This window comes from Cheilinus undulatus, linkage group 1, assembly GCF_018320785.1.
Source record: "Cheilinus undulatus linkage group 1, ASM1832078v1, whole genome shotgun sequence".
In the NCBI taxonomy this organism is placed as follows: domain Eukaryota; kingdom Metazoa; phylum Chordata; class Actinopteri; order Labriformes; family Labridae; genus Cheilinus; species Cheilinus undulatus.
In genome coordinates, this window is record NC_054865.1 from 46,891,099 (window position 1) to 46,913,724 (window position 22,626).

The following is a 22,626-nucleotide window of genomic DNA, read 5'->3' on the forward strand; positions in this document are numbered from 1 at the left end:
ATTGTCAAAAAAAAAAAAAAAGTGGTGAAGTAGGACTTAAAGTGGCTGAAAGGTTTAATAGTGTCAACATGGGCAAGGAAGGTGGTGAAATAGGATTGAAAAGTGCCCAAATGTGTTTAAATTTGCAAAAAAAATATTTTAAAAGCTGCAAAACGGGCAGTTGTGGGAAAACTGTCCATAAAAAATGATAAGAGGGGCTAAAATGTGGCAAAAAATGTTGGTAAAAAAAAAATGCAGAGTTGATAAAAAGTGGCAAATAAAAGTGACAAAAATGGGCGGAAAGAAAGTAGTTCAAAGGGGTTAATAAATGGCACAGATAAATAATTCCATCATCAGAGCCCAACCCAATAATAGCTCCGCATACTTTTCAGCTCCAGAATGAGGGAACTGTTAGCCAGGATGAATGCTAGCACCAATGCTACTGATCCTACTGAGGGCCTAGTCTCTGGGTTTGTCAGGGGCCTAGTCAATTCTGTGAGCAGACCTGCCACCAAGTGGCAAGTGGGCAAGCAAGCTTACAGATGAGCAACTACTCAACCTATCAGATCTTTATTCTTCATAGCTGCAGCATAAGGCCAGCTCTGTTCTCCATGACTGTTCTCACCCTTTTATTTCAACTTCTTCTCTCTGGCTATTGATTTGTAGCTCCTAAGGGTAGAACAAAATACTACAGGAACGCTTTCAAAGCTGCAGGCTGCAGTTAAGGCATTAAATAAAAACAGCAAAAGATGACACACCTTAACTTTAATGGAATATTTATTGTTTCAGAATGGATGACTTTAAGTCAACTTTATGACTCAGTTTTTACCATCAATGTATATTTTAACATTTTAACAGCAGTTTTTGATGTGTTTTGTCTCGTTGTGCCCTGAATTGTGAATGTGTGTTGTTTTTAGTTCTGGGGTAAACTCCTAGATTTGCACAACAAATCTAAATTTTTAGTTACTTAAAAAGCTACCTAACCTTGAAACATATTACAGTAACTTATGTTGTTGTATAGTTGTGGTAATAAAGTATGGTTGTACAAATTCCCACGGCACACCTAGATTAACCTTGTTACACCATTTGCGAATCAACTGGCATAAACATTTAAAATCATGAAACCATATTTATAAGCGGAAAAGCTTCACCACGAATAAATGAATTAGACATTTTTAAATAAATATGCTGATACAATTAAAGCTAGATCCCTAACTGCGCTTTACACTTTACTTAAAAGCTTCCCGCCATGTATGAAGGACAAAATCCCCTTTAAGGCAAAGGATGTAGCATTTAAATAAATAAAAAAAATCGCGTTGAATTACAAATATTGCCGGAAGTGAGTACTTTTATTGTGAAAAGAACCCGGAAAAACATGACTTTGATTAATTAAGCAATAAACCAAATAGTATATAATCCATATATCTTTATGTATTTGTTTGAATTAAAAATAATAACTGTTATACTTGAAGTGTAGGTTTAATCACGGCTACATATTTCTTTGACGCCACTAAGTAGTCCAGTGTGACCCATTTTGTCCAAAAAAAAATCCTGCAATAATCCGGTTAGACCACACAGAGGCGCCATTTACTCATTTCTGTGAACTACCTGACATTAATAAAAACAATGTTGTGATTGAAAAACATCCACAGGAGAATCAAGTGTTACTATATTTGGCGGCCCTGTATGGATTACCAATGACATCTTTAATGCCAAGCTGATTAACAACCAACAGGTAATCTTCGACTAGCTTAATCATGCTGTGTTCGCTGTTATTTAACGGGTAAACCCACTTTATTCAGCACAGTTAACCCTTCTCGGAGTCGGTGTAAACAAAGTAAACAGAATGACTCACCACTTGTTGAACAGGTTTGTTTCTGCTTTGAAGAAATGTCCGGAACTTTCCAGAGTAAACCGTGCCGACACGTTAGCTGGTCTGCAGCATTTGGGGGAAACTTTGGGGCATGTCCAAGCAAGTCCGAGGACACCCCACTGCTCCTCAAATACACTCCCCCTTTTTTCTGTCACATGAGTCCGCTGTTTGCTGTCAAAGTGAGGATTCAGTTCTAGTTTTAATATCCATACACTGTTAGCTACCATATAAAATAGTTTTTACCTTCTTAGGCCTCTACTGTATCACCTTTGGCAATATAAGATAAAATCTATATTAACGTATTTAATCATGGAGATTTAAAAGAAAAACTTTAATGGACAATAAAAAATACTAATAGCTAAAATTTAGATTTTCAAAAAATATGATAAATGTTTTTAAATTGCAAGGGAACGTACTTTTTAGATAACCAACTGCTGGAAACAATATCAAGACGCATTAAGCTAAAAAAAAAAAAAAAAAAATCAGGTTGTTCTATTCTAAGAGCAACTTTGAAACTTTCAGTTTAAGAAATAGTCCAAGGCAGATGGCAGTGTTTATTTCAGTAGCTACTTTGAATTTATTCTTAGTCTTAAAATTAAAAGCTCTTTTTGTTTTAGTCACATTTCAGTCCTTTCTGACCTTCATAGTTAGCAAGAAACACAATAATATTTTAGTCCGGTTTTAATTAATAAAAAGGCCTTTTTAGTTTTTACTTTGAGTCACGTTTTTTAGCTTTGAACTACTTTAATCAGCCAAATTGTAAAATTAATACAAACAAGCATATTTATGGCTACTTGTCAAGTTGGAATCAGGGCTGGGCAATTAGGCCTAATTGAAAATTAGACTAAACTGCAATATAGCCTGCTGAAATTTTCAAATTGCAGAAAATGCAATAATTCTTTGACATAAAAGTTGTGTGAAAATACTAGTTTAAAACTTTTTTTTTTTTTTTTTTTTTTTTTTTGCAGCACAGATGTTATAAATTACATATCATGCAATCATTTAAGTGACATTATTTAGAACAGTCTACAAAAAGTCCTACTTTTTTTGTTGTACATTTTTCTGATGAAATCTGAGGATGGCATAAAAATGATCATTCCCTTCAATACAGTAAGTCATACCCAATTTGCAATATGAGTCAAAATCATCACAAATAGAATTTTTTTCAAAATTGTTCAGCTCTAGTGTTATTACCTCTGCCAAGGAGGTTATGTGATCAGGTGGGTTTGTTAGTTTATTCGTTTGTTAGTTTATTCGTTTGTTAGTTTGTTCATTTGTTCATTTGTTAGCAACATAACTCAAAAAGTTATGGACAGATTTTGATGAAATTTTCAGGAAATGTCAAATATGGCATAAGGAAGAACTGATTAGATTTTGGGAGTTATCCAGATCACTGTCTGGATCCAGGAATTTTTTTAAGGATTCTTTATTATTGGGAGATAGGGCTAATGGCGGAGGTCTGCGCTGTTACCACTTTACACTGGGAGATGGCGGACATGAGCAACTTCAATCCCAGCAGCAGTTTTTGGGTGTGTTTCTATTCAAAGTTGTGGAGTTTATAGAGTTTGAAAGATGCACGCCCAGTCAAGGAGACGAGTCGCAGCGTAACAGAGAGAAAGACAGCGAATTGTGGGGAGAATACTCACATCTCTGGGAGGAATAGAGGAATATTCACCCTTTGCCATGACTTCCAGTTGTCCGGTGAGACCATGGGTGCATCTGTTGGTACCCGTAGTGAAGCCAATGCTTTGCCTCACCATGTTTCTACCTCACCAAGGAGGGAGTAATCGGCAAATGCCGTGGTGGGGGGCACATGGGGATGGATCCAGGAATTTTTTTAAAGGATTCTTCACTATTGGGAGATAGGGCTAATGGCGGAGGTCTGCGCTCTCAGAGTGCTTTTCTAGTCTAATATTGTGTTGGTTATAATAAAGAATGTTTTATTGCTTGTGTTTGTTGGAAAATACATAAGATGAGGAACTTAAGCAATACTTGCATGTTAAATGTTAATATTGAAGAAAAAAAAAACATAATTAGATTATTTTCCCAAATCGTTCAGCCCTGTTTAGAATCTGCTTTCACCAGTGTTTTGTTCAGTTAAACTTTCCATGTATAAAATATGCACTACACAAGTGTTAACGTAATCGACAATATGACTAAAATGTTAGTACCTTTTTTGCTATTTGAAGGAAAAGACTAAGACCAGCTAGAAATAGATCTTTGATGATGAAAACTGACCAAAAGTTTTGTTAAAAAGAAGAAGATGTTAGAGCTGAACTGCTGGATGTTCAAAATCAATGATATTTCTCCAGTATGCGTATAATCTGTTAACTTGACACGCCAGATAGACTGTTTCATATATCTAATGAACATCAGGCAACATCTGAACACAACTAAACACATCTAAACACTCTGCCTAAGGATGGGATGCTTCGCTCACACATCCCCCAGACTTGAAATTGCAGAGGGCAGAGCTTTGAGCAATCCACTCTACAGAGTTGACATAACACTGGTGAATCAACACCGTCAAGGAGGACTATTTGATTCAGAGATGAGTTAAAATCACACTTTAGGAGTTTAATTCAACTCTGAAATGTTTAACCCAAGATATCAACACTCCAGTTCTTGCTGTTTTGTGATAAGATGTAGACTCATTCTTTCAGTGGTAACACTGTGAAGTCATCAGAGGTGGAGAAAGTACAAGAGTATTGTAGAAAGTACAGTCACCCTAGTTAAGTAGAATTAAAACTACTGGGTTTGAAAATGTATTCAAATAAGTACAAGTACCCAAAAAAGCTACTCAATTACAGTAGTTTGAGTAAATGTAAATTAGACCATTACTTTTACTTCTTCTTAAATAAATTTGAACCTAAGTATTTGCACTATAACTTGAGTATAAAAGTCTTGCACTCTTTCCATCGCGCCCTTTTGCCGTCTAGGCGAGGGCAGGGCTGGGAAGGACGGACATCAGATGCATAAGGTCTATATTATGCATGTAGCAATCAGCTATAATGTTGGCGTTGGCTAGCCCTTACCTTTTGAAAGATGTCAACATCTGCAAATAATTTAGCTTTCGTTGATTGCAGATCTGTTGCCTGTTGTTTTATATTCATAAAATTTAGTATGAGTCAGCCAAAAGATGGATGACTCCGACAATATTCACTAATTTTTATCATGTATTTTAATTGAAGCCCTTTGCCTAGCTTGTAGGATTCATAACAGCAAAAATAAGAAGGCAAATAAATATATATTTTTAATAATCTAATTTAAATGGTTGTGTTTAACATCAAAATGTCAGCTCGGAGTTTTTCAGTTGATGCGTCCCTGCGTGCATACTTTATATTCATTTGATATTTTTGTCGGCTCAAAGCTCTTCAGTACCCACTGTAAACAATCCACACACTCACACCTCCCCCATCATAATTCTCTTACACTGCCACTGTTCAATGTTCATATATATCAAAAACTATTTCTGATTTACAAATGTATAAATTAGTTTTATAAGTCTATTACCTGGGGAGAAACAACTAATTTTCCACATGAAAAGATGGGAAAGAACTGTGTTAAGATGGTTTTATACTTCATTGCACCCTCAGGCCGGAGTCTGTTCAAGTTGACTGGAATGCCTCACAACTCGTGATCCCCCACACTTGGTAGCGCCAGCCCTTAAAAGATGCTTTCTCCCCCCTATAATCTCTTTATTTGCGTCTTGTAGTCGTAGAGTAGTGTTAGATGCAGCGGTTACAAGCAGCTTTAGCTCAAATTAAATCTTTGCAAACTTGCTAGACTTAAAGAAACATATGACTCCTTGGAATAACTGATAATTTCACTTTTTTCTTGATTTAAATGGCCATGAGTAAGACTGCAGGTCTACAGAAGAAGAGGAGGAAAGATTTTATACCTTACTTTTTAGGATTTGTAATATTTTTGTATTGCTCAGTTCATCTTGTATCATTTACAGCAAAAACAGCTCAGGAAAGCCACCCAGCCAGGGTGCGAAGGGATGTTGGTAAGAAAATCAGATGTTTGAATCATTTTAGTGCCTGCTTTTGACGTCTTTATGGCTGTTTTAATCTCACTGCTTCTCTCCAACCCTCTTTATTTGATTCTATTCATTGATTATAGTAGTTTCCAAGTTTTTTTGTATTTTAAAGCAGTGAAATCAATTGTGGTTCGCCAGCTGTGACGATGTTTGCTCAGTTAACCCTCATGTCTAATTGCCATGAAATACCATGAAACGGCCATGAAGAGATTATGAAGCAGGCTCTTTTCTGTGCTACAGAGCAGGCTGGTTGGTCCAGGCTTCATCAATGATGTATTTGTGTTTCAGAGAATGAGACAGACTGCATCTCACCACAGACCACCGAGTTTCCTGAAGGCTTCTTCACTCTGCAGGAGAGGAAGGATGGAGGCCTCGTCATCTATTTCATGCTTATTTTCTACATGCTCCTGGCTGTGGCGATAGTCTGCGATGACTACTTTCTGCCATCTTTGGAAGTGATCAGCGACCGTAAGTGACGTGAAATGTTTTGTGTTCGTCTACAGTGACGGACTTAGGATGTTTGAGAGGCAGGAGGGAAAATGCTAAAAAAGGCATCTGCCGTGTGCAGTGGGACACCATCTTTCAAAAAGGTGTCACTAACAGTTTTATTTATAGTGAAATATCCAGTTGATTTAACAAAGATAGACAAGGGAGGCTGTTGTTGAAAATGAGCGTATAGCACTTTATTGTATCTTCTTCACTTGTAAACATGTGGTTTCATCCACTGAGAGAAGACCCAGCCTATTAGAGGACAAGCTAAGTGACAATTCATCACTTATTGTCTACTGGAAGAGCAGCATGGGGGGCAATTCATCATCAGTTGTCCAATTAAAAGGCAGACTAGAGCCACTTTGTCATATAATGTCCACTTAGAGGGCATCTTGTCAATTTTGTCTATTTTGAGGCACATAATGCAGAAATTTGCCAATTTAATCTCTTTGGAAGGCACTTAAGAGGGCAATTTGTCACATTTTTGTTTATTAAGAGGGCAATTTAAACAGCCCTTTGTCAAATTTGTCTTTTAAAAAAAGGGCTGTTTAAATTGGCACTTTGTCAGATTTTTTCAAAAAGAAAGCACTTAAAAGAGAAAATTGATAAATTTTGTCTATTTAGAGGACACTTAAAAAACAATTTGTCAAACTTTGTCTAATTAGAGGGCACAGATTTTGTCCATTAAGAAGGCACCTTGTCAGAATTTGTTGATCAGGAGGGCACTTAAGAGGGCATTTTGTCAGATTTCGATGATTAAGCTGGCTCTTTTATGTGCACTTTGGCCCGTTATATTCACTGAGAAAGCACCAAAAGGTGGCGCTTTATCGTGTTTTCTACCATAGTGGCATACAAGAGTGCACTTTGTGGTGATTTTGTAAACATTAGGGCAGTAAGGTGAGTGATTGTCCCCCCTTCCCTCCTATGAGTCCACCAGTGCATGTCTGTGTTTTCTTAAGAGCTGATGGGAATCATTACATCATCATATGAACAGCAATGATCTAAAGCAGTGTAAAATGATAAATCAAAATAAAGTATACAAATAAGGATTCATGGCTGCTTAAACTCACAGGGTATTTTTAACTGTGTCTCTGTACTGTCATAACAATTGAGACTAATGTTCCAGTCAGCTGATGAGTGAGCCACAGCATCCCCGCTTACTACCAAAGATGCAGAAGACGCGTTACAAAAACAGCTTTGTTCCTGCTTCTAGCAATAAACTGAAAAAAGCTGGAGCCATATTTTCCCCACACTTCATTCATTTAAGTCTCTAACCTGTTTAAACCCTGGCTTAAATAAGAGGTTATTTATTTTTTTAATCTTTTTAGGCCGTGATTGGTAGAACCTTGAGCACCTTTAGTATACTGTCTCACTTTTAGGGGTGTTATCATGTTTTAGGTTCAGAATACTTTTCCTTCTCTCTATTGGGTTGTTTCATGTAACATGTGTTTTGTAATCAGTGTGTCATAATGGGTGTTATGGTCCCGCTGGCTGCTAAACAAATCTACTGACAGGTACGAATATCTGATCCTGATTTCACTAGTTTAAATTGGAAGCTAACTTCAAGAATGGTATTTAGGAAACTTTATATGTTGAAGCTACAGTGGCCATGTGGGCAGCCCTTCAATGTTATGGCTTTGCAGACATTGTAGTGCTTGTATGTGGAAAACAAAAACTTGTAGAGCTTGCAAAAGTCCTCTCATTACACCTGCTGTGCATCACTTTTGACAGATTCAAAGGCTTTTATTTGCAAAGGAAATGATTGTTTTCCAAAGTGTTGGTGCTGTGTTTTAGCAATGTACTTATGAACTTTACCAGGGCTCCAACTTCATGTTTCCACAACCAAATAATCTGGAGATTATTTTCCAGTGAATTCGTTCTTTATTCAGCTATTTGAAAATCCACAAAATTAACATAAAAAATTACTAAAACAATGTTATTAAAGTCTAAACATTGTGATTTAATAAGATGGAAAGACACAAAAACAGCAACAAAGAGAGGGATTTAAGTTTCATGATAGTTCTTCTCTTCATTTGTGGAAAAGATTCTATTTCTAATGATTAAAATAATATGCATGCACATACAAAATGCACATGTAGTACCAACGAAACCCCTAATGCTTTTAAAAGAATCCCAGCAAAACTGAGCTTCATTCACCAACCATTCTTAAGAAGAAATTTACTCTTATAGCCCTGTTACACAGTTTTTAAGAGAAGTCTGAAATTCACCAAAGTTTTCTTATCTGTGATTTTCAAGAGCACCCTTACCAACATTCATGTGATGATATGGCAGGATAGTATTTCTATTTTTGAACTCATTAGCACTCAAATGTGCAAGATATCATTTTAAATTCTATTTTACTGCCTTTATTATTGATCAGTTTAACTTTTTATATGATTAAATCATATGCACAAATGCTTGGCTTCAGTATGATGAAGTATTATTCAAAGATATGTTCATATTTATAGCATAAATCTAAATTTTTGTCATGATAAAATAATAAAAGCCTTTCTTCACACACAGGTATGTGTGCATCAGCAGGTATAAAGGTGCAGAAATAATGATACATGATTGTATGTTTTAATCAAATCATGCCCACTAAGAAAAAATAACAGCCCTGCCGATTTAACCTTTTTTTTTTTTTTTTTTTTTTTTTTTACTTGTCTGGAATGCATGTCTTTCTTTTTCAAGCATGATACATGCCATTTTTGATGAAAGCATGGCCTAAACCAGTGATTTCATCCATTTAATATGTTTGTTGCACATGTCTAAAATCCACTACTTGTGCTACAAATATACTTGAATCTTCCTCTTTTGGTGTCATTTGGAAGCAGCACTACATCCACTTTAGAACTGTCAACATATTCTAAGTATTGTGATTGTTTTTATAGTTCATATTAATTTGCTGCTTCTTCTTATCTTAATCCTGTGTGCCTTCTGTGTTTCCACACTGCCCTGCAGTCTCATGCCCTTATATGGGCATAAAAGGGGCGTGTTTCTCTTTGCTAATCAGGAGAAATGTGCAACTGCTTCCAGCTTCCAAACTCCTTCGGTTGATCAATTTAAGAGCACAGGCGTGAAGAATTCACCAGTTTAAGAGTGAGTCTCTCTTAGATACTTTCTTTTAAAGGGATAGCCCCTTGAGATGAATCATCTTGTTTTCAAGATGGTCCCAAAAGATTAAATTTAAGAAAAATCTTAGGAATATGTCAGTAAATGAGGCCAGTGATATTTAAAAAATCTGAAAAGTGCTGTCACAAAATACTAACAAATCCACTTTTTTAGGTGATGTGTAAAAGCAGGAAGATAACACAGTCACCCAGTTGATCGTCTTTATGTTCATATATAGCATTTGAATGCTTAATGCTATGTCAATGATACACCATAACCTAACCAGTGAAGGCCAGTAACACCACTACAAGCAAAAGAACCCATACAAACTGCCATAAACAACCCAGACATGTGAAATAACTCTTAAAAGCTTTGAACAAAAGATAGAAATAGGAAAAATAGCATAATAAGCAATAAGAACAATAAAAAGACAACCAGAGGAAGGTAAAGGGTAGAAAGGTTTTGTTTTGTTTGACCAACTGGTCAAAACACAAACATCTTTTTTTAGAAATGAAATCAGTCCGAGAAAAACAGCCGATAATGAGGTTATATAAACCTGAGCAAGCAAAGTCTGAGCATTACTGCATTTTTGGGTGGAAAAAGGTGATTACAGCAGCATTAAAAGCAGGGGGAAGCACTGCTGATGTACGAAGCAGTTGAAAGTACTTTACAGCAGGTGTGATCAAATATCACACCTGCAGTATTAGTAAGACATCACTGAATGGTTATTACTGCCAATGCTAGTGGTTCTCAACTGGTGGGTCAAGACTTAAAAGTGGGTCGCAAATAATCCATACTCCTGTATCTTATTTTATTTGTTTTCCCATCATAACAAGGAAACTGTGGTTGTTTTCTCAAGCGCTTAACTTATCTATTAAGATTTCTTGGAATGACAAAGCTTGTTTTGACCATGTGTGATTTCTCAGGATCTCTTCAAAACAAGCAATATTTACCTGTTTTCTTGGTAAAGAAGATAAAGTGTATGCCAACATGTCCTCCCAGGGTTACTACTTAGATTTTCATGCAGTACTATTTTTCCATCTCAAAGTTTTCACCAGTTGCTACACTCAGGGTGTAAGTGGACAAAAATGGCTGCCATACATAAGTGGCAGTAAAAAAATATATATATTCATTTTCAAATCCATTGAATTTCCTTGAATGCGAATATTACAGCCTTGAATGTGTTAATACTAGGTAATAACTTTCATTTTTATGTGTTATTAGTGTTTTTCAGTGTCAGAATTTTATGAACTGTTAGACTCGGGTATAGGTGACTAAAAATTGGGGTATACATAACCAACCAGAAAAATTACTGAATTTCCTTGAAGGGGATTATCACAGTATTGAGTATGTTACAAGTGACCAACAACTTTGACTTTACTTTTTTATTCAGGGTGTAAGTGGCCAGACATGGACACCATATATAAATACCAGTTACAAAACAAAATATTTAATAATTTTTTTCCAGTTTTTCTGCATTATTTTGTAAATCAAGGTCAGACCTGATTATACATATCAAATTTGTAATAATTTGGGGGAATTTTACCTTTTCAGTGCCAGTTTAAGTGCAAAATACCCTGAAATTTGGAAAGTAAAAAACATAAACAAATTGAAATATTTCATATAATAAATGCAAGTTGGATTTCCTTGGAGGGGATTAAAAAAGCCCAGAATATTTGAATAATGAACAATATTTGTTTGCTTTTTTTAAATTTTAGGATTTTAATAGATTGTAACAATAGTGCCCCCTATAGGAAAGCAGGGAAAAACATGCAATTTCCCCTCATTCCTAGTATGGGAAAATGGCTGAGTTTAGTGACAAACAGAAAAACTTTCTGTGATGGCTTGAGGATCAAAACTTTGGGTTTTAATGGGTTTCTAGGGGGCCTTTTTGGTAACGAAAACCTCGATACAAGTAGTGACCTTTTACAGCTTCTGATATAAAATTTTTTAAAATTCTATTAAAAAAATAACCCTTGAAAACGTATGTTGTGAGCATTAACACAGTCAAAATAACCATAAAAGTGGCCTCATCCTCCATGGGTTAAGAAAATAAAGTCAGACAATCAGACCTGATAAAGATCAAAATGTCATTGAAACGTCTGTTTAAATTTTTGTGACATGCAGGCATTACCTTTTATGGAAAGTAAATGCATTACTAATGGTTGAGTAAAATGTAAGGACTTATTATTGACTAAAACTGGACTAAAATGTTTTTGAGTTTTTGTTGACTGAATCTTGACTAAAACTATAAAAGTCAAAAATAACTCAAATGTGACTTAATCTATGAACATTTGAATCTAAAGACACTGACTAGTTATTTGTTTTTGTTTCATCTTAGGTCCAAACTGCAAGATCTTTCATAATATGAGTCTGAAAGGTGGAAAGTTAATGGTATTTGGGTCAAGATGTCTCATAAAGGAAGTAGTGGTGGGTCCCAAGGCTAAACCAGTTGGGAACCACTGGTTTATGTTGACTTGAATGCGTACCACCAGGTGTGTCTTTTACATAAGCTGTTATGTATTCTCTGTGTTTTCGTGTCATCCTCAGGTCTCGGGCTATCTCAGGACGTAGCAGGAGCAACATTTATGGCAGCCGGGAGTTCTGCACCTGAACTGGTCACAGCCTTTCTGGGTAATAAATACATTAAAATTAGAATCACTGTAACAGCCTCTAATACCAAAGGGTGGCAGACTTTAGCATCACCATGACCTCTTCTAACATGATGAACTGACTTAGAAACCACATAGGAGCAAAAAGAGACAGTGACCTTTCTTTAAGCTCATTTATCCTCTCTTATATCAGCCACACCATCTCTGACATCACAGCTAAGATGTGCTTTTTCATCAGGTGTGTTTGTGACAAAGGGAGACATTGGGATCAGCACCATCGTTGGATCAGCCGTCTACAACCTGCTAGGAATCTGTGCTGCTTGTGGACTCTTGGCCTCTATGGTACATCCTGACATCTTATCACTGATAACAATCTGACAAATATCAACCATAACTACCTGTACATAAGAGCTTAACTGGGTCAAAGCAGAAGAGTCACTGTGTACACGGTGTTGTATAAGCTGTGAAATATTTATCTTTATTTTCCTTCATCAGGCTGGCCGGCTCACCTGCTGGCCACTGTTCAGGGACTGCCTGGCATACGGCATTAGTGTCGCTGCTGTTATTGCCATCATCTGTGATAACAAGGTTTACTGGTGAGTAAAAGAAACCAAATTTGCTGCTCATTACAGCCTGTGACAGGGAAAAGAACAAATAAAATGAATCACAAAACAGCCGAGTTGTACAGTACATTGTGTCACTGATCCTTTTATAGCAATGACAGGGCAGATCGATAAATGGCTCACATCATAAACACAGTAAAGTGCTGTAGTATTTATCTGTTTATGACTTTTTATGATGTTGAAACGCTCCAATTTGGTTATAGCAAACTTAGAAATAGCACGGCTTTATCCTGATGAAGATATGAAGCAAGGTAAAGCTAAAATACACCATTTACAGTAAAATAAAACTGGGGATGGAAATCCAAAATGCTATCAATAGTGCTGCTGAATATAATGTGTGGAAAAAGATACCTTCAAAAATAAAAGAAATAGATTCACCATTAAACAGGAGACTGGGGCCTTGCAAAAAACAGTTTCTTACATTTATCAGGGTTAACTGTATGTGTGAATTAGTTTTTTGACCAGGACTTGACCCTGCATTTTGCGCTGCTATCCCCCTAGTGATTCTCCTAGCCCACTCCTCCACTTGATGGAAAGACAACTGCAAGAAACCTTTCTGCTTTTAGGGACAGGGAAAAGCAAGTCCAAACATTTCAAGATTGAAAAGGGGCAAAAGATTCATCATCAAAATGGGGGAGAAAGCCCTATGCACGCTTGCACAAAACTCCAGAATTTACCCTGGAAGAGTTGCATGTGTGAAGGCAATCAGCAGGGATTTCAACCCTGACTTTACCCTGAAATTTACCTGTAAGCTTCCCTGGTATTTTCCCCTACCCTAATCTTCCTTTGGCTGAAGCTTTTTTTAGAAATGCAACCCAGTAAATACTCCTCACCTGCATGTCTCACTTGCCCTTTGCTGCACGAAGCCATCCTGCAGTTTTTATGTCTGTCATTGTAGGGATGGAGAGGGAAAAATTCAAGGGGAATATCAGGGAAATTTCAGAATAAAACTGGGGTTAAAAACTCTGCTTTCTGTGTCTTGCATGCAGCTTTCCCTGGTAATTGAAGGAAATCTCCAGGAGTTTTGTGCAAGTGTGAATAGGGCTTGACAGGCAAACTGAGTCTTCTGAATGAAAATCACTGATGTTTATATTCAACTGATTTAGCTAGTCAATTATTTTTATGTTTTTAGTACTAAGAATGACAAAAAAAGACTGAGGTCTTCTTTCTGTATGCCACTCCTCCACTCTCTCATCCCTGTTTTCCTCCATAAATAAAGTCATAAAATGCCCCCAAAAAATATGTTTAAAAATGATTGAGCTTTGTACATCGAAAACACTGTCTGTTTTCTTTTCTCTTAGCAGTGAAATAATGAAAGGAATACTCCACGAATCAGGATTATTTCTTAGAAATATTAAGTTGCTGTATATGTATATATGCCTGTAAGCGGCTGTGGACCAAAGCAGATACCAAATCAACAAAATTTGCAGTCTCTTTCCTGGCACTCTTTATTTGTATTTACTATGACATAAATCACTGAATATAAAATGATTTACTGAAGTCAGTTTAATGCAAATTTTCAGAAAACTAACAGGTTCCATTTCTACTTGTATTTGCTTATGCAGTGGACCTGCCACCACCAATATGGCTGACAGGCTGATGGATCGTAGCAGTGGGTGAATGTGGTGTCTGTATATATAATGTATACAGCTGTTTGTGGTAAAATGACTCAAGTCACATAGTCAAGATATAAAAGACAAAAATGACACACTGAAGCAGTTTTCTATTATCGTAAATTAAAATGTAGGTTTTAACCCTCTTGATAAAACTTTTTCAGCTTTTTATAGAATGAAGTTTTTAAATAAAAACAGCATACTTTACACTTAGCATGAATAAAAATATTCATACTCTGTGGTAAAGTTTCTTAAAACAAAGTCCATGTCAGACGTTACGTCTGAACTGAAGCCTTTAGCATTATTCTTCAGCCTTCTGCAGTAAAGCTGTTCAGACACTATCACATGATAAAAAGGTCCTGTACTTAGGTCACCTGTAGACAGAATAACAGGCTCCTTTCTCTTAAGTAGACCACGGGATTATGGTTGAAAGCTCTGTCAATGGAGTTAGTGAAGCCTTGTATTTGGACCTGCATTTTTCAACCTTTTTGTTTCTTTCAAGGAACCCTTTAAAAATGTGAAAAATCTCAAGTCGCCTCTGTCAAAATGTATAATAGAAAATTAATATTAATTTATATATTAGCTGAAAAAAGTTATTTATCTGTATCTGCAGATATGAAAATTTAAGCCAGTATTTAAAACTGATATCTTGGCTATAAAAATCTGCTTATATTAGCAGTAATTATTGGCCTTACAAACACAGACATTGATGGAGTTTTAGGCTGGATCAATAATCCTACATCAGCTGAATTTTTCATCATCATAATTTACATTTTAAAGGACTGAGGTTTTTTTTCTTTGTTCATCCTCAATCTTTTTATTGTGTTTTTAAAGGACTGAAGTGTTAGGTTTGAACTACATTTAAACATCAGTATCAGTAATGACTAAAATTAATCTGCAGATGTCAGCATATCAGTGCATCTCTAAATGGGCTGCATATTCATACTAGTTCTTGGTTGAATTCAGTGCATCTTGAAGGTAGCTTCCTGATTGAAAAAAGCTGGTTTGAACTATTAATTAAGTTAATATTGTAACTTCAAAGTGTGTTGTTGTTACAGGTATGATGCTGCCTGTCTGTTGTTGGTCTACATCCTCTACATCGTGGTCCTGTGCTTCGACCTTAACATCAGCGAGTTTGTCCTGAGGAAAATCAGCCCGTGCTGCACCTGTGTGGCTAGGGAAACCTCCAAGACGGAGATACAGCCTCTGATGGGCTGGAACGATGACACCCATCTCCGAGTGCACAGTCGCTCCAGGACAGATAGTGGGATCTTCCAGGATGACTCAGGATACTCTCACATGTCTCTCAGCCTGCACGGCCTCAATGAGATTCCTGAAGGTAGAACACAAAAGCTCTGTTGTTTTCAGTATTTATCCATGAAATATCTGCTTGCATGATGTTTAACTCTCCAAAAAACACCCTGCATATCAAGAGATATTCATATAAGCCAGTTCTTTTTAATCCCTACTAATTTCTTGCATTTTTGAAATCCCCTTTTTTACATTTAAAACTGTTTTGTGTCATTTTGGATTTTTCTGCAGTCTTAAACTAAGAGTAATTCACTTCCTGTTTGGAAACACACCTGCTATTATATAACCATGCAAACAGATGGATTTTAAAGGCTGTTTTGCAAAGCTATGATCTACAGTGTTTGTGCATGCAGACCAATCAGCATAATTTGAGGAAAAGGAGGTGGTAGCTATGGGTGGGGTTAGTTTGTACTGTGAGCCAATAACAATGGCTGCGGTTAGTGTAGCAGTAAGCTAAGTTGTAGCAATAGTATGGCAGCAGTTTTATCAGCCCTGGACCACATTTCCTTAGGAAAAATGCAGAAAAACAGCAATGAAAGCTTTTCATGATGGAAAAGGTGTTTTGGGGGCACAGCTGGCCTAGATGGTTAGTTTGCACCCTATGCACACGGGCGGCCCGGGTTCAAGTCTGGCCTGTGGTTCTTTCACCACATGTCTTTCCCAACTTTATTATTCAACTCTGGCTCTATTTACTACCCAATTTCAAAAATAAAGGCCAAAAAGCTCCAAAATAAATCTGAAATAAAATTTGTTTTCACTCTTCTGTTGACATGCTTGAGTAGGAATCTACATTTGTTACGGAGGGATGGAGGGATGTAGTGCAAATCAGTATACAGCAGCTGATGTAGCTGTAAGCAAGCTGTAGTTTTATCAGATCTCGACCACATTTCTTTATCAAAACAAAAGCAAAGAGCCTCACTGAAAGCTTCTTTTAGCAGAGATGTTTTTGCATGTGCTCTGATTGGCTCGTCATAAATGTGATGGAAAGAACATTCGTCCAATCACCACACAAGAATTTTTTGGAAAGTCTTGCTCTTCCCATACACTTTCTATGGGAGGTTTCTCAGACAATTGTAAAATATATGTCCACGCAATGGGGGAGTGTGGGCAAAGATGGCCTAGTGGTTTGGTCGTGTCCCATGTTCACTGCCAGCCCAGATTTAGGTCTGGACTGTGGTTTTCTCTGCATGTTTTTCCTCATTCTCACATTCCTATTTCCAGCTCTATGCTCCGTCCAAATAAAGGCAATAAAAGCCCCGAAAGAAATCTTTAAAACAAAAAAAGTGGGGGATAGACTGGCTGGAAAGGAGCCACAAGCCAGACAAGAATTACTGATTTTGTATTTGTGCTCTAAAAAAAAGCATGTTCACATGCAGGCGCCTGTTGTTGTCAAGTTCATTCTGGGAAGTGATGACAAATGGCAGAGTTGCTTTTCCTATGGAGTGTCATCCTTTAAGCCTAAATTTTAACCTGAGTGCAGTTTTAGCAAAGTATTTACAATGAAAGACACGGGTATAAGAACAATGCATTTCTTAAACCATGACAATCCAGCATCTTTCTTTCTGCACCACTAATGTTTAAAGACATTAATGTTAATCCATTAAGAATACTCTTAGGATGCAGGGTTCACTTTAATGTTTGACCCTCATGATCTCTGTTTAGATGATATATTCCTAACATGTTTCTTGTGTCTCCCAGCAGAGCAAAGAAGCGTGTTTTCCATGCCTGAGAGCGACCTGAAACGCATCCTCTGGGTTCTGTCTCTGCCCATCATCACTCTGCTCTTCCTCACCATCCCTGACTGCAGGAGAAGGTTTTGGAACAGATGGTTCATGATCACCTTCCTCATGTCTGCTGTCTGGATCTCAGGTTTCACATACGTCCTGGTGTGGATGGTCACTGTCGTGGGTAAGATCATTTCTTTAAGATCTTTTAGCAGCAGGTGTAACTCAGCCCATCGCTTGTCGCTTACAGGGCCTCAGTGGATCACAAGAGCTTCAAGCTTGTGAGAAAAAGGTCTCATTTGCAGAGTAGAATCACATGTTGGTCGGCTGGCTAATTCCTAAGATGCCATTGTCCTGCGAAGTTAAGAGGCAGGGGTGTTACTGGAGCTCCAGCGGGCCATGTGCCCTACTAGCTACAGCAGGATTACAGTCTGTTTCACCCTGAAGGAAACACAATCATGTGAGCACTACGTGTGTATACAGAGCTATCCCCAGGCACGGGTTCAAAAGAAGCTCTACCCCCCTTACTCAAAGACATAAAACTGACCTAGGATCAGACTATAAGGGCAGCTTCATCATGTGATTCTGGTAGGTCTACTGAAGTATAATGAGATTATTATGCCGTAGTCTTCAGATGGGCTCACGTGGGAGAAGAATGTAGCGTTATGAAAGTGAAGGCATGGGACCAAACAGGTACGAGACATCCGCTCAGAATGTGATGGGGAATTTTTTCCCATTTCTCTGAATTGTGGAGGAGTGTGATGGTCCATTGGAAGCTTAAACTATGTGGTTAATACTCGGGCACCAGTGGAGATTAAGATTACTGAGAGTAAATTTTCCCACAATGTTCTGCTGACAAAAGCTCATGTCCTCACTGATTTTCCAGCATATTTGGGGGTGCACTGTGACATGAAATAGAGTTTACTTAAAGGGATTACACAGGAATAACGTGAGTTTTTATACAGCTCATTCTGATTCTTTCAGGCTAAATCTGAGATATTTTACCAGCACCTAATGGAGTTGAAACCGTTCAGGACATTTTTAGTGATGAATAAAACCTAAAATACATTCTTTAACTGCTCAAAACATTCAACAGAGTTCAGTTAGAGGCTTATGGAAATTTCCTAAGGTTGGTAGAGTTCTGCTGAGGGAATTTTGTCTTATGACCTCATTATTTCTCCAATCCGTGCTGCTGCCCTGCCTCCAGCGATTATTTATTAACCCATTAACCACTTTTTAAATCAGCTACTGTTCACTCTGTAGCTTGGAGGCAGATTCTGACATTTATGGCTGGTTCCTTGCTTCCACAGGAGAGACCCTTGGCATTCCTGATACAGTGATGGGACTCACTCTACTCGCTGCTGGAACCAGTATACCAGACACTGTGGCCAGTGTGATGGTGGCCAGAGAAGGTAAATTATAAGCACCATGGCAACAAAATCATTCTATACATATTATATGTGATGCTCACCTCTTGTTTTGATGCATATCCTGTGATGACCCAGCCTTTTTAGAAACTATAAGTGGTACCTTTAAAGTTGGTTTATAATGTACCTGAATCCAAGAGAACTCTTAATGTGATAGAGAATAAGGCAGCAAATCTCACAATACAGCAATCCTGCACTAAATTGTAATTTGCACAACAATTTTATAAAGATACTTAAGAAAAATCTCTATGGTTGAAAAATGATGCCAATGCAAAAGTGGAAAAAACTGGAAGGAACATACACGGCCCATGTAAATATGATGATGTTACAGCAGAAATAGACTTTACAGTCTGATTCAAAATTTGATTTGGGTTTGAATAGTTCCTGTCTTTATGGGAACATACTGCACCAGGAGTGATGTCTCATAACTCGTCTGTTTTGTTTTTAAGAAGGATAAGTTATACATAAAGAGACATACAGCTGATATGACTGGAAAACAGCATGGTGTAGCAGACTTAAGGCCCACTTTAGATCTACCTCTAACTGTCATCAATATACTGGTTTTAAATGCCCTCTTTCAGTCACTAAAAAACTCACCACTTATATTTCTATTCTGTGAATAATAATAAAATAATACATGATGATATCAGATAAACTAATATAAATGTACATTAAAAGGTGAAGGCAGGGCTTACAGATACACATATTGGTTGTATTATTGTGCAATGTATTCTGGGCAGTGATGGCTGCATTGTTCTTTCCACATTGCCTCAGTCTAGGTCACAGTTGCTTCTTCCTAATTTCCCTTTGTACTAATACTGCACTCGAGATTACAAGTGAAGGATTTCGAGGATGACACTTAATAGGAAAAAGAGCCATTCAGCTGTATGGCAGCCTTCCTGTGGACTGTAATCTGTTAACCTTTTATCTTTTTAACCAGAGAGCAGTTTTAGTAAAGAAGAAAGCCTACATGTGAATCTGATTTTAAAGATGTTCTCCAAAATGTAGAAATTTTAGTGTTTCTTTGAGCACATATAAAAGACATTAATGTAAGTTGAACAAAGTCAACATAACATGCAGTGTTCCTGTTATCAGAGTGAGGCACATGTTATTAGAGGGCATCTGGTGGTCCAAGGAAGTTCTGAGCATTTAGCATCTAATTACCCAGCAGTCTAAGGTATATTCAAACAATTTGTGGTGGGAATTTGATTACATATAAGGTAATCAATCTCATGAAAACAAATGTTTACTGCTGTGAAGCACATTGACTCTAAGAGTTAAAAACTTGTCACAAGCCTTACTAACAGGCACAGGGAATATATAAAGAGGAGTTTCCTTACATTAAGGAAGTAAGTTATAAGGGACAAGGTGCAGTTTTTAATCTAAAATTACTTTAAGTTTACTACAGGAAAAGGGAGTCACACGTTGGTCTTCATTTTGTTTAGCCAGCAATAGGAAGACGGTATCTGGCTGTAATAAAGTGAGTAGTCTGCTGTTTGGCTGACAGCTCTAATGTACGGAAAGTCCTGAAAGTGCAGAATTAGTTTTTTTCTCCTTGTTGACTGATATCAGTTTCAGCTCTTGTAATGTTTAATCTTTAAATTATTTTATTCTTTAGCTTATAACTTCTGTCAACATTACACCTTCTTTCATCCCATTATCATCAAGAGACGTGAAATTATGACAGTGAGAGAAAAAGGGAACTCTGATTGGACTGCTCATTGTTTTAAAACTTAAATATTGGTATTTGGCTAGGGCAAATCAGTGATTTAATCACTAAGGACTAAGGCAGGTAAATAAATCAAATTATAGATTAATAGATAAATTCTATTTTTCTTTCACAAATTTGACCTTAAAGCTTCTATGTCTGCTCTTCTCTGCTTTGTATTTTATGTCTGGTTTGATTCTGATTGCTACTGTTTATCTTCACTTCTCCTGTTTGATTTCAGAGCATTTTACCCCTCCCTCTCCTCTCATTGTTTTTAACTCTTTTTGCTGTTCTACCTTATCATCATTATGATTTTTATTATTATGACTGACACAGTTTCTACCTTTCTAATTTTGTTTTACGACTAATTATTCTCTACACATTTTAGTTGCTTTATTTTATTCTTACTGCTTCGAGTTTTATTCCTGTCTGTCTCTTCCTAATATTTTAAATGCTCTTACATTTCTGGTCCTCAGGTCTCTTTTTATGTAGTTGGGTTCATGTGTTGCCTGGATTGGTCTAGGTTATTCTGGGTTTTTATTCTAGAATTTTACATGCCTAGGTACTATGTCTTTTTAACTTGACATGTTTTTGAGCTTTGTAACGTGTCCCCCAGGATGATTATGATGAGTTATGTCCTCATGGGTTCTTCTGTTGTTGGGGCTTTGTCTTTCTTGTGTTCTTTGCTTCTGCTATGGTGCTTTGTCTTAATTGTGATTGTGCTGATTGTCAAAGCACTTCGTAAACTTCTCTTCTTAAAAGGTGCTATACAAATAGTTAATTAGCAATATTGCAGGGGAAAAACAGGATTAGATCTCCTCTCCATATCACTCAGCCCTAGTAGAGTAAATGACACTGCTTTATTTATGTAATGTCTGCAGTAAACAAACTTGCAGTCATGGTGTAAACATGTTTTCTTGTCATCAGGGAAAGCTGACATGGCCATGTCCAACATCGTGGGCTCTAATGTGTTCGACATGCTGTGCCTGGGCCTGCCCTGGTTCATCAAGACCGCCTTTGTGGACACCGTCAACCCCGTGGATGTCAACAGCAACGGACTGGTCTTCATTTCCTGCACACTCCTCCTATCCATCATCTTCCTGTTTGTAGCCGTTCATATTAATGGCTGGAAGCTGGATTGGAAATTGGGATTAGTTTGTCTTTTCTGCTACGTCCTCTTTGCCACTCTGTCCATCCTCTATGAGCTGGGGATTATTGGGAATAATCCTATAAGACTATGTGGTGACTGAGATTTGACCTTCCCAGAACCGGAGCCGTTTTTCTTGGACACTTAACATTCCAGAAACACAACAAAATTGTTTAAAAGTCTGTAAATCTTCATATGTCAAGAAAAGGAAGCATGATGCCACTCACATGCTTTTAAAGATAGTGTGCTGTAAAGACTTGTGCTGGTCACATCTCATGAAGAGGATGATCTTTGTAAGAGGAAATGTGCCAAAGATCATTTGCTTGTTTGTGCTCCAGACTGGACTTATCATAAAATGAAGACTGGCTATCAAGTGCTGAGATGTCTTCTTACTCAAGACCCATAAACAGAAACTGTGCCGCCTCAGGAGTGACTGCAATGGTCAAATAAATCTAGAACTGACAAGTCAGAGTTAAGTAATAAAGGTTTTAACTGTTCTCATTTGGCCTTGTCCTTTTTGAGTCAGTGGATGAGTTAAGACAAAAACCGTGACCTCTGATAAGCTTTTATGAGCAGCTCCTCATTGCCTTTGAGGATGAAAGTGGAAAAGGCCACACAATGTAAGCAAAAAACTTTCCGCTCGGTGTTTCCTGAAATAGTTAAAAAGTACCTCAGTTTCAACCAGTTTTTAAAAGCTCACAATGAACTCCAGACACTGATCTATACTTAGATTTGTAACAATGCCAGTTTAATTAAAAGTGACAAACTACCATCAACCTCAGATGTGGAGAGTGAAACAGCTTCTAAAAGTGTTTGAGAGCAAGTCTGATAAAATCAATGTCCATTCTGTTTTCACTCTGTTCCCGTTTCTGCTTTGGTGATGAAAGTGCAGTTCTCACCTCAAGAGGCCACTGTATGGCAGTGTTGAGCAATAATTCTTCATAGATCAACACCTCAGGCTCACTTT

General features: G+C 37.3%; 1 protein-coding gene across 1 annotated transcript; it reads left to right on the forward strand.

The window, feature by feature from the left end:
* Nucleotides 1-5,704: 5,704 nt before the first annotated feature.
* slc24a5 (solute carrier family 24 member 5) lies at nucleotides 5,705-22,123 on the forward strand. The gene is made up of 10 exons (XM_041780096.1): nucleotides 5,705-5,708; nucleotides 5,814-5,861; nucleotides 6,183-6,362; nucleotides 12,045-12,128; nucleotides 12,345-12,448; nucleotides 12,602-12,702; nucleotides 15,401-15,681; nucleotides 17,352-17,561; nucleotides 18,688-18,789; nucleotides 21,440-22,123. Exons 1-10 carry the CDS (start codon nucleotides 5,705-5,707, stop codon nucleotides 21,760-21,762), a joined length of 1,437 nt encoding a protein of 478 aa, XP_041636030.1. The 3' UTR covers nucleotides 21,763-22,123.
* The last annotated feature ends 503 nt before the right edge of the window (nucleotides 22,124-22,626 follow it).